This window comes from Chiloscyllium plagiosum, chromosome 1 (assembly GCF_004010195.1).
Source record: "Chiloscyllium plagiosum isolate BGI_BamShark_2017 chromosome 1, ASM401019v2, whole genome shotgun sequence".
Lineage (NCBI taxonomy): Eukaryota > Metazoa > Chordata > Chondrichthyes > Orectolobiformes > Hemiscylliidae > Chiloscyllium > Chiloscyllium plagiosum.
This window is the reverse complement of record NC_057710.1, coordinates 144622966-144634343: the sequence shown is the minus strand read 5'-3', so window position 1 is coordinate 144634343 and position 11378 is coordinate 144622966. Positions and strand designations below refer to the sequence as shown.

Sequence of the window (11378 nt, the reverse complement as noted above, 5' to 3'; positions counted from 1 at the left end):
GTCAGCCATGGCCGCCCATGCCTCCTCCTGGGATCTTTCTTCCTTTTTAGGAATGAACTGATCCTGCAACTTCTGCATTATACACAGAAATATCCGCCATTGTTCCTCCACGGTCATCCCTGCTAAGGTATTGCACCATTGAACTTTGGCCAGCTCCTCCCTCATAGCTCCATAGTTCCCTTTATTCAACAGAAGTACTGTCGCTTCCGACTGTATCTCTCCCTCTCAAATTGCAGATTGACGCTTAATGTATTACAACAAATGAAGTATTGAAGACTGGCTTCCAGGGTTTCCTCATGTTGTGGCTGTACAGGACATGGGTTAGGCCACTGTTGGAATATTGTGTGCAATTCTGGTCTCCTTCCTATTGGAAGAGTGTTGTGAAACTCAAAAGGGTTCAGAAAAGATTTACAAGGATGTTGCCAGGGTTGGAGGATTTGAGCTATAAGGAGGGGTTGAATAGGCTGGGGCTGTTTTCCCTGGAGCGTCGGAGGCTGAGGAGTGACGTTAGAGGTTTATAAAAGCATGAGGGGCATTGATCAGATAAATAGTAAAGGTCTTTTCCATGGGCTGGGAGGAGTCTAGAACTAGAGAACATAGATTTAGGGTGAGGGGGGGGAAAGATATAAAAGAGACTTAAGAGGCAACTTTCACACAGAGGGTGGTACATGTTTGGAATGAGCTGCCAGAGGAAGTGGTGGGAGGCTGGTACAATTGCAACATTTAAAAGGCATCTGGATGGATATATGAATAGGAAGGGTTTGGAGGGATATGAGCCGGGTTCTGGCAGGTGGGTCTAGATTGAATTGGGACATCTGGTCGGCATGGACGAGTTGGACCGAAGGGTCTATTTCCATGCTGTACATTTCTGACTCTGTGACTATGACTCTGATTAGGAGAAGAATTCTAGAGCTTGGAATCTAGGCAACTGAAGGTATGGCCACCAGTTAAGTTCTCCAGGTTGGAATTAGACGTTTGTGACTATCTCAGAAGGTTGTAGGGCTGGAGAAGGTTGCAGAAGTAAGGGATTAGGATCAAGATTATCACTCATCAGGAAAATCTCCTGTAGGGAAATTGTTAAAGTTTTTCTCACTGCACTTTCAAAGAGCAAAGTTGTCAGATTGGGGTTAGAAACAGCTACCTGAATATAAGTGGGTTATTGTAAATTAACCAGAAGAAAAAGCAGGTAAAACATCACCGATGACAAGTAAAGGTCCAATCTGTCTTGGGTCCTTCAAATGGAGCTCCACTACACTTGTTTCTATTAATCTCAGGGTTGACTGTAATTATCCAGTAAGCAATTCAGGCACTGCTCACACAATATCCTGACTTGGACCTCCATCAATGCTGCTTCACAGTAGCTGGGTCAAAAATGTGGAATAGGTGAATCTATATTGTGTGCATCACAGTAGTTCAAGAGGGCAGCTCAGCAGCACCTTCTCAAAAGCAATTGGAATGTGCAAAAAATATTTGGTGTTTCCACTGATACTGATATCCCAGGAAGGGATTAAAATAAAATTTCTTCAAAATCATTACATTTCTTAAAATTGGTGGGCTCTAAGAGTGTAATATTTCTGAATTGACCTCAATTTGTTTGTTTTGCAGATTATTACAATACACTTTTTTTAAAAAATGAAGCATTTGTATCATGGCCTAGAGTTGTTTATATTAAATAAGGCCTTCACTCAATAATGCTGATTATATTCCTCATTTTGGAGCCCTGGCATTGGCATCTACAATCAAAAAGTACCCTGCTGACTATTCCCTCTGTAATGGAATCGTAACACTTCCTTTTGTTTCATCTACTTATGAGATCGGAAGAATTGGTGTCACGGCAATTACTTATTACCTATCTTAAATGCCCTTCAAGGATTGACAGAGCTGCCATCTTGAGCTACTACAGTCCATAAAGTGTATCTGTACCCAGAGTGCTGTAAAGAAAGCAATTTCAAAATTTGCCTCCTGACTATGAAGGAATAGTGACATAATTCCAAATCAGGATGGTGCGTGGTTTGGAGGGACACAACCATTCCCTTTCAAGAAGCTAATGTAAAATGACCAGTCTTGAACAAACCCCAACAATTCACAAGAATCATTTATATCTGTCAATAGAATGAAGCACAAATATCTTATGAACAAATGACTTGAGAAAAAAAAATCACATATAAAGTATTTTCATTATGACTTATAACTAAACTATTCATATACCTTAAGGCTTTTGCTCATAAAAACCTTTAAAATCATATACACTAACTAGAAAATGACTTCAGGAAGCCATAACATAATCTATACAAAGATGAAAAACATAAAATGTACCATTGAGTTTTAAGTAAGAGCAGTAATGTTTGAGTAATCTTCTTGGAATGATAGAACCAAATTCTTCAAGTTGGCCAAGCCATCTTTTTTTAAAAAAACAAATCATAGAAACATCAAAAATAGTATTTTTTTAAAATGAAACTTGAGGCCAGGAATAGTCAAGTTTTAATTGTTACTTTTAGTAAATAATATTCCTCTGATGACCTAGTGGCTAATGCATATGGATCTCTATGGGGAGCTGATTGAGGTGTTACAGTTGAACTTAGGATCACTAAGTTGGAGAGAGGTCAATGATTGTGGCAGAAAACCAATAATCCCTACTGGAAAAACATACCTGTGTGCGCCAGCAAATGAGGGTCCCACTAGGCTCTGCCTTTTTAACTTCCTTAATGATAGCCTGATATTGTCCACTCATTTAGTGCAAGTAAAAAAAAAACAAATCTTTCTTCATATGTATAGTTTTTCTGATATTTATTCTCATTAATTTTCACTATATCCTTTGCGTTGCCATCATTGTCTTCTTTGCAGAGGTGATTAGAATTTAGGGGTACATTATACTATACTTTAGGGATACATTAGGGGTGGCACAGTGGCACAGTGCTGCCTCACAGCGCCAAAGACCCAGGTTCAATTCCCGCCTCAGGCAACTGTCTGTATAGAGTTTGCATATTCTTCCCGTGTCTGCATGGGTTTCCTCCCACAGTCCAAAAATGTGCGGGTTAGGTGAATCGGCCATGCTAAAATTGCCTGTAGTTTTAGGTGTAGGGGAATGGGTCTGGGTGGGTTGCTCTTCGGAGGGTCGGTGTGGACTTGTTGGGCCGAAGGGCCTGTTTCCACACTAAGTAATCTAATCTATACGTAATTGTAGCCTAACTAAAATACACATCCAGTGTTATTTTCTTGCTTTTTATATTTAACATCATGATGTACAAAGCTATTAAATTAATCATAATTTTGTAGTCCACTTTATAAGTAGTAGATATAAAAATATTTGGATACCGAAGAGTATGGAGAATTTGCATAGACTAGAGTCGCTGTGCGAAATGTCTCTAACCATTAAATGGGGTTATTGCTGCTTTGGAGTTCAATATTTCAGTATAGAAAGCATCGTCTGCCAGCAGTTTTCTGTTTGACCTTTTGAACTAATGACAGCTTTTAAAATGTGCTACTAAAACATTTGCTGTCGTCATGCCATGATGCAGTTATGTCTTTTGGTCCTGCCCTTATGCTGACCAGTAGAATGCATAATGTGGTTTTTAATTTTTGCTGGGCTGGCATCATTGTATTAATTTTAAATTTTAATAAATGTTTCTGTTGGTTATCATCTCCATTCAGTATCTGTTGGAAAAGACACTCATTTTCTTGAGTTAACTTTACACCTTCTATGCTTTGTGCAAATAAATGTCATCTTTAAGGAGGAGATACCTGGACTTACTGACAAGCCCTTTTCAAATGCGTTAGCAATCTGATCTGCTACTCTATGGTTTTAGATAGTATGTTGTTATGATCCCAGCTGATGTTACTGTGGGTCATGTCAGAACCCAGAATGAAATTTGGCTGGATAGATTTTTTTTGAAAAAGTTAACACAATGTTTTTCACAGAAATGTAAGCACACTAGGCTGCAGGTTCGATTTTAACATTAATACGCATGTATTACACAGAATAAAATCAATTAAACTCATGTTATCTAAAAACAATTACCATTTGAAAGATTTCAAAACACACTGTAAAGTAAGTAGTCTTATGAACGCCCTAACACTATCACATTACAGCTAACCAAAATCCAGAGTACTTTTCCTCGCCTGACTGATCTGTAGATTTGACTCTACTGCTGCTTCTCAGTACCTGTCCTGTGAGCCGTGAGGCCTTTACCTTGACTATTCACAACTGAGAGCTTAGACTTTCTCAGATTTTTAACTGCAGAGTTCTAACCAATCACTCCTCATCCGAATGCTTCACAACCCAAACTGTTAACTAAAGTAACTTATTTCCTAATTACTCTGAACAATCGCCTAAATCTAGTCAAGTTTCACTTTAACTGAACCCAACCGTTTATTAATCTGTTTTTCTTTTGAACTGCAAATGTTAAATTCTGCTCCAGCTAATAACTTAGATTTTCTCTCTCTCTTGTCATAAACTCCCACTATATTAATAAACATTTATTGATACTCCTGAGGGTCTTACAGCCACCTGCTCTCTATTACACACTGGCCTCAAAGTCATGCTTCTGGAAAGGCTGACTTAATATTTAACCCCTTTGCAAAAATATCACAGCACTCATATGCCACTAGTTTGAAATCTGACTCGAAACTCTTTTTAAAAACTCTGGACTTTTAAAGAAGAGTCACAGTGAACTTGATTACTCTGTTTCTCTCTCTGCAGATGCTGCCAGACCTGTTGAGTTTTTCCAGCACTTTACAATTGTTTTTATTTCTTTAAAAATGTCCAAATACACACTTCTCTGTGGCTTCTACAGATAACATCATGGATCAAAGGAGGGGTCTACCAAAACATAAAATCTAAAATATTATAAAGGAAAAGGCCTTTGACATATTGTAGTATTAGAAAAAGCATGTCTTCTGGGTCAAAGACAACATCTATTTGGCTACAGTTGAGAAACAGGAAAAGAATGATCATGTTACTGAGATTATTCTATAGTATGGAAGAAATAAAAGAGCAAATCTGTAACAAATTTAGGGCTATGTAAAAAAAAAAGAGAAGATTTTGGGTCTTTAACAAACTAGTTTGGGATAATGAAGTGTTCATAACTACCTTTACCAGTATGTTCTTGGTCCAATGAAAGAGGAAGAACTGCTAAATCTGCTGAGAATGAGGTGTGCCAGGCGGACCAAGTCTCTCTTGGGGAATGTTTTGAATAAAATCCAATACAAATCATAAGGTTTAGTTCAGTTATGGAGCAGAACAAAGGATGGTCTAAAGTAGAACTTGAAAATTGGAAAGAGGCTAGCACCAGCCTCTTAGAGGATTGAGCCAGGAGAAAGTGGAACCAAGAATTGATAACAGCAACTGTAACAGAACATTGGGTGATTTTTTTTAGGGAGAAGACCAAAATTGAAGCTGATGGAGTAGGAGGGTCAGTGTCAATGTAGGAAAAAAGGGCTTCAGGACAGAAATAAAAGAATGATGGTAAATGGTCCTTCAGGTTAGAGGCTGGTAGGAAATGGTGCTCATTATGTGCTGTGACCAGTGGCTCAGTGTAGGAATTGAGGGGTGATTGGGTCTTCTCTCTTTAAAACCCCCTCCCCCTCCCCCCTCCCCGGCCCAAGTCAGTCACAACAAATATTTTAACTTCCTTTATAGCACAAAGCTATCTCTCCTTTTCTCCTTCTTGTTGATCAAGTTTAACCAAATGAAGCAAAGCTGATTCCAAGGTTTTCTTGCGTGAGAGTGGATTTTTTATTACTTCCTTCAAAAATAAGGAAGATACAAAATCCAACATACACACATAACAGAGAAAATGGTGGTGGGGGGGGTGTCCATTTGGGCAAGAACAGGCAGGCAGTCATGGCTAATGTATTTTTTTAAAAGAGTCTTTGAGTTGTGGGAAAACTGAGTCCCAGTGGTTTAGTCGGCCTGTTTTCTTTTCTTGATGAGTGACATTTGCAGAGATCTTGGATCTCTCAGTGAAGGGGCATTGTTTTCAAGTGCTTTTTTTCTTAAAAAAAAAACTAATCATTTGATAATTTCAGGCAGGCAGAGTGTTTTCAAGTTTTTCCTTCCAAATCCATTTTTGTGTTGTGCCATGGTTTTGCTGCTCAGAAGCAGCCATAGAGAAAGGTCGTATCTGTGTATCTCACAATCGGCTTGTTGTCTGTGGAGTATTTGACTTGGAAAAACAACCTTTCATTTCAATGTGTTAACTTTCAGAAAGGTGTGAATCATCCAGGAGTTACAGTTCTGACTTCCAGTTTTCTTCAAAAACGATGCGAATTTCAGTTGTGACTGATCCTGTCGTGTGATGGCCCTTTAGAGGGTGTTTCAAGGATCAAGGGGCCTTCGCTGTGCTCGTTGGGAGAAGCTAGTTGTTTTCCTTAGAGCAAAGGGGAGATTGGCAGAGGTGTGCCAGACTGTGAAAGGCGTAGATATGTAGAGAAAGACAAGCTGTTCATTTAGCTTATGGTACAAGCACTAAGGGGACATATGCAAACTTCTGGATGATAAATACAGTGGGGATATGAAGGAAAAAAAACTTACCTATGAGGTGAATGGTAATGACCTGGAATCTGCTACCTTGGAAAGTAATATAAATAGAGATGATTGGTGGTTTCAAAAGTTGAATGGAAACTTAAACCTGCAGACTATAAGAATAGAAGAATCAATGGGACTGCTTCAAATGCATTAGAGTTGGCATAGACTTTGAACTGAAAGGCCTCCTGTTACATTGACACGATGACATCTGTATAAGATCTCTTGAGGGATATGACAAAGGACAGACAAATCTGATTTAATAAACTTGGCAAAAATGGTTTAATTTAATATAAAGGTTGAATTTTCATAATTTCTTTATGGAGCATTTATAAGAAGTACACAAAGACAATTTATGCACATACATTAAGTAGCATAACCTCTGCTAAGTAAACTTAACAGATAACAGTTCTCTGCCATGTTTGACCACTTTCTGAAGGTGAACCAAGTGAAATATGAAGACATCCATTTAACATTCCGACCTGTAATCAACGCCAACCATTTCTAGTACAAGGATGACATTTCCGTGCCACCAGTTGTTTTGCAGACATGGCAGTGTAACATATTTGATTATCTGTGGCTGTACTTATCCTTTAAACCTCCAATCCTAATTCTAAACCAGAGCTTTGTTGGGATTTTTAAAAATAAGATAATTGCCATTCTAACCATTACTCCTATAGTATGTTCCACACACCCACTAGTCCGTGGAAAAAATCTTTTTTTTTTCTAGATTTTGATCATTCTTGAGGTTTACCAATGTACTTATGTCCTTTAATCATGGTGGTTATCCAGAATTATACTTGGATCACTGTTACCATGAACTGTTTTATGCCCCTTGACATATTTTTGTCAATGATATATTATACCAGAATAGTTTGTTAGATAAATAGACAGTAACTCAGATGATTTGTTACTATATCAATAGTTAATGTTGGTCTTTTACACTCTCTTATGGTGATATTTTCTGAAAGTTTGAAAAGTATATTTGAGAATACTTTAAAATTATTGAATTCAGTTCTCTGACTTTGTTTATATGATTGTATCAAATTTTAACTGTTACAAATTTTATAAATAATATGCATAATTTCTTCTGCGTAGTATAGGTCATTCACATCCAAACAGCCCGCGATATAAATTTAATTTTATAGCTGATGTGGTGGAGAAAATTGCTCCTGCAGTCGTTCACATAGAGCTATTTTTGAGGTAAGTCTGACCATAATGATGCAGGTGGAGTACTACAAATGTAAGACACTATACAGCATGCATGGATTCATTTAATTTTAAAACATCTTACTTGAAACATGGACATTGCCCACAAATATTCTTTGCAGTCTCTAGTTTGTTCTGAGAATGTGATAATGATCAACTTGAACTACTAGTGTACCCTGTTGATGTGGTACAAGAGTCAAGAATAAACATGGGCTTACTGGCTTAAAGAACTTAATTGAGTCAGTTGGTTTTTTTATAATAACCATCCAGTAGTTTCATACTTATCTCTCTGGATGCCATCACTTTATTTCAGAGCTTTAAAACTGAATTAAAATTCTTGAACAATTGTTTTGGAATTTGAGCTCTCATTTTCTGGATCATTTCCTCAATAATTTAACTAGACTACTGACCTTGTTTTGAGTGGGTTTGGGGTTTCCCTTCATTATAAAGTGCCAGAAATTATTGACTACCGAAACCATTTATTTCCAGTTTCTCGAAGCTCAACGATACTGTTTTGCACCAATCTTTGCAAATGGCTATCAGTTATTTTTGCAACAGCTCTATAGTGACGGTGGGCACTGACTGACTGAGAATAATTGTTTAAAAAACTAACATTGTGACAGTTCAATTTGTGCTGTAACCGATGAGTTAATAGTTTATTCCAGGAGCCCTTGAAGTAAGCTGTGCACATGGAGTTACTCTCAGCTAGTTTTCACTCTTAAGGATTTTTGCTTTGTTTCAGTGAGCTCCATCAATCAGCTGTTTAGTACAGTTTGTTTATTCTGTTACCAACATGAATTTTAATTTTACTGCTTAACAATTGTCATTTTGGCTGTCACAGCGAGTGAAAGGTTATGCAAGATCACCACAGCAGGATAGAAGCGTCAGTGATAATACCTATCTTCTTTGAGATTATAATTGTGGTAACATACAATTTTTAAATAATAAAATATATGGTCACTGTGGAAAATGAATGTATTCTTCTGCAGTTATTTTTCTAATCAGTTGGGGCGGCACGGTGGCTCAGTGGTTAGCACTGCTCCCTCACAGCACCAGAGTCCCAGGTTCAATTCCAGCCTCAGGTGACTGTCTGTCGTTTGCACATTCTCCCCGTGTCTGCATGGGCTTTTTCCAGGTGCTCCAGTTTCCTCCCACAGTCCAGTGATGTGCAGGTCAGGTGACTTGGCCATGCTAAATTGCCCATAGTGTTAGTTGCATTAGTCAGAGGGAAATGGGTCTGGATGGGTTAATCAGAGGGTCGGTATGGACTTGTTGGGCCGAAGGGCCTGTTTCCACACTGTAGGGAATCTAATCTACTCAGTTAAAATGTTCCTAAGAACACAGACGTCATTGGAAATGAAGAAAGTTTATTTTGCACTCTGAAGTGTGTAGAGAATCTGTCATCCTTATTTCAATTTTTCTCCTCCAATACAGGCATCCTCTATTGAGAAGAAATGTCCCATTGTCTAGTGGCTCTGGCTTTATAATATCAGATAGTGGGCTAATTGTGACGAATGCTCATGTTGTAGTGTCCAGCAACACTATAATGTCAGGTCAGCAACAGTTAAAGGTGCAAGTTCATGATGGAAAAAACTATGAAGCAACAATAAAAGATATTGACAAGAAGTCAGACATAGCAACAATAAAGATTAATTCTAAGGTAAGTGAAATCTCATACATTTTTTGGTTAATGTAAAAAGCCAAGAATTACATTTTCTACCATTTAACTTTTTTCAATTTTCTTTGACATACGTTGTTCTTATTCAGAGTGCCAATACTGAAGAATTTACATTTTAAAAAAAAAATCAGTGTGCACTAAATGACACCGTCAATTCCTTGCAGGTCAGATCCAAAACCAGGCCAGTACAGAGTCTGCTCTGATCCTTGAAATATATTAACTAAACACTTGAGAAAATCACTCTCCTCAACAAATTCCCATTGCTTCAGCATGATTTGTTCATTTCCCATGCCAACCATCTTCCTATTCCTGATTTCTTTGCTAACGAGTACTGATAGACTTACAGAAGATAAGACTAACACAGTTACCTGTGAGAAAGGGCCTTTGTTCTGATATGTTGTATTCGGTCAGAACACATAAAGAATAAAACCAGTAGGGATGAAATTGCTTTCTGGTGGTCGCATGCAATAAGTAGTAGCAAATCGACAGTTTGTTTCTTCCAGGGGAAAGTGAGGACTGCAGATGCTGGAGATTAGAGCTGAGAGTGTGGTGCTGGAAAAGCACAGCAGGTCAAGCAGCATCCAGATGTTTTGGGCAAACTCCTCCTGATTTTTTTTTTTGGTTTTCTAACGACTACTGTGTCAAAATGAATAGAGTGGGATGTAAAACCGATTACTGAATTGTTGCGCCTTGCTTTGCCCTGGCTTGTAAGACTAATCTCTGGTCCATTGCCTAAACAGCAAGACATCCAATTCCAAAGTAAAATCTACCATTATAGAAAGGTGTCGATTGCCAAATTTATCAGTTCTGAGTACACTATAACAGAATTAGGCCATTTGGCCCATCAAGTCTGTTCTACCCTTTGATCATGGCTGAAATGTTTCTCAGCCTTATTCTCCTGCCCTCTTCCCATAACCTGAAATCCCCTTACTAATCAAGAACCTATCTGTGTCTCTGACTTAAATGCACTCAGACTTTGCCCCACAGCCCCCGGCAATGAGTTCCATGGATTTGGCTTCCTCTGGCTGAAGGAATTCCTCCTGTTCTCTGTTCTAAAGGATCATCCCTTCACGCTGAGGTTGTGCCCTCATCTCCTTGTCTCTCCTAATGAAAAAATGTCCTCCACATCCACTCTATCCAGGCCTCTCCATATTCTGTAAGTTACAATGAGATCCTCCCTTGTTCTTCTAAACTCTATCGAGTGCAGACCCTGAATCCTCAATGACTTCTCTTATGATAAGCCCTTCATTAAAAGGATCATTCTTATAGCACTCCTGTGGAACTCCTCCAAATCCAATACATCCTCCTTTAGATATGGGGCCCAGAACCGCTCACAATATTCCAAATGCAATCTGACCAGAGAATTATGCAACCTCAGCAGAACACATCAGCTCTTGTATTCTAGCCCTCTTGAAATGAATGCTAACATTGCATTTGTCGTCTTAACTGCTACCTGGACCTGCATGTTAACCTTAAGAGAATCCTGAACTAGGACTCCCAACTCCCTTTGAGCTTCAGATTTCTGAAGCCTCTTCCTGTTTAGAAAATATTGACGTCTAAGGAGCGAGTATTGCTTTGCTTAGCACATTTATCGTATATGGTGATCTAAACACAAATAGCTGAGACCTGTTGTGCATTCAATGAAAAGTTACACAACATCCTGCTACATGAAACTATTAGTGTCACTGAAGGTCAGGGAACTGGGCATGTGCGAGAGCTATTCAGGGTGTAAAAATGTGTAAATGTACATATCTTGAAATATCACCTTAGACTTGAAACGTTTCTTACTCAGCTGATCACAGGAACATTTTTATAGGCAAAGCAGCACTCTTTTTGTTAGCTCTACTGCGGCTGTATTTGAAGGGTATTTCAAAAGGGAGAGGCTAATTTCTGCAGCAAGGTAAAAACAATGACTGCAGATGCTGAAAACCAGATTCTGGATTAATGGTGCTGGAAGAGCACAGCAGT

The 11378-nt window shown here is 38.5% G+C and overlaps 1 protein-coding gene across 1 annotated transcript in view; it reads left to right on the top strand.

Moving 5' to 3' along the window:
* The window catches only part of htra3b (HtrA serine peptidase 3b), a 44491-nt gene that overhangs the window by 4020 nt on the left and 29093 nt on the right, over window positions 1–11378 (top strand). The window contains exons 2-3 of the mRNA XM_043698729.1: window positions 7627–7726; window positions 9167–9392. Of these exons, the coding sequence (XP_043554664.1) occupies window positions 7627–7726; window positions 9167–9392 (326 nt within the window). The remainder of the gene's footprint in view (window positions 1–7626; window positions 7727–9166; window positions 9393–11378) is intronic.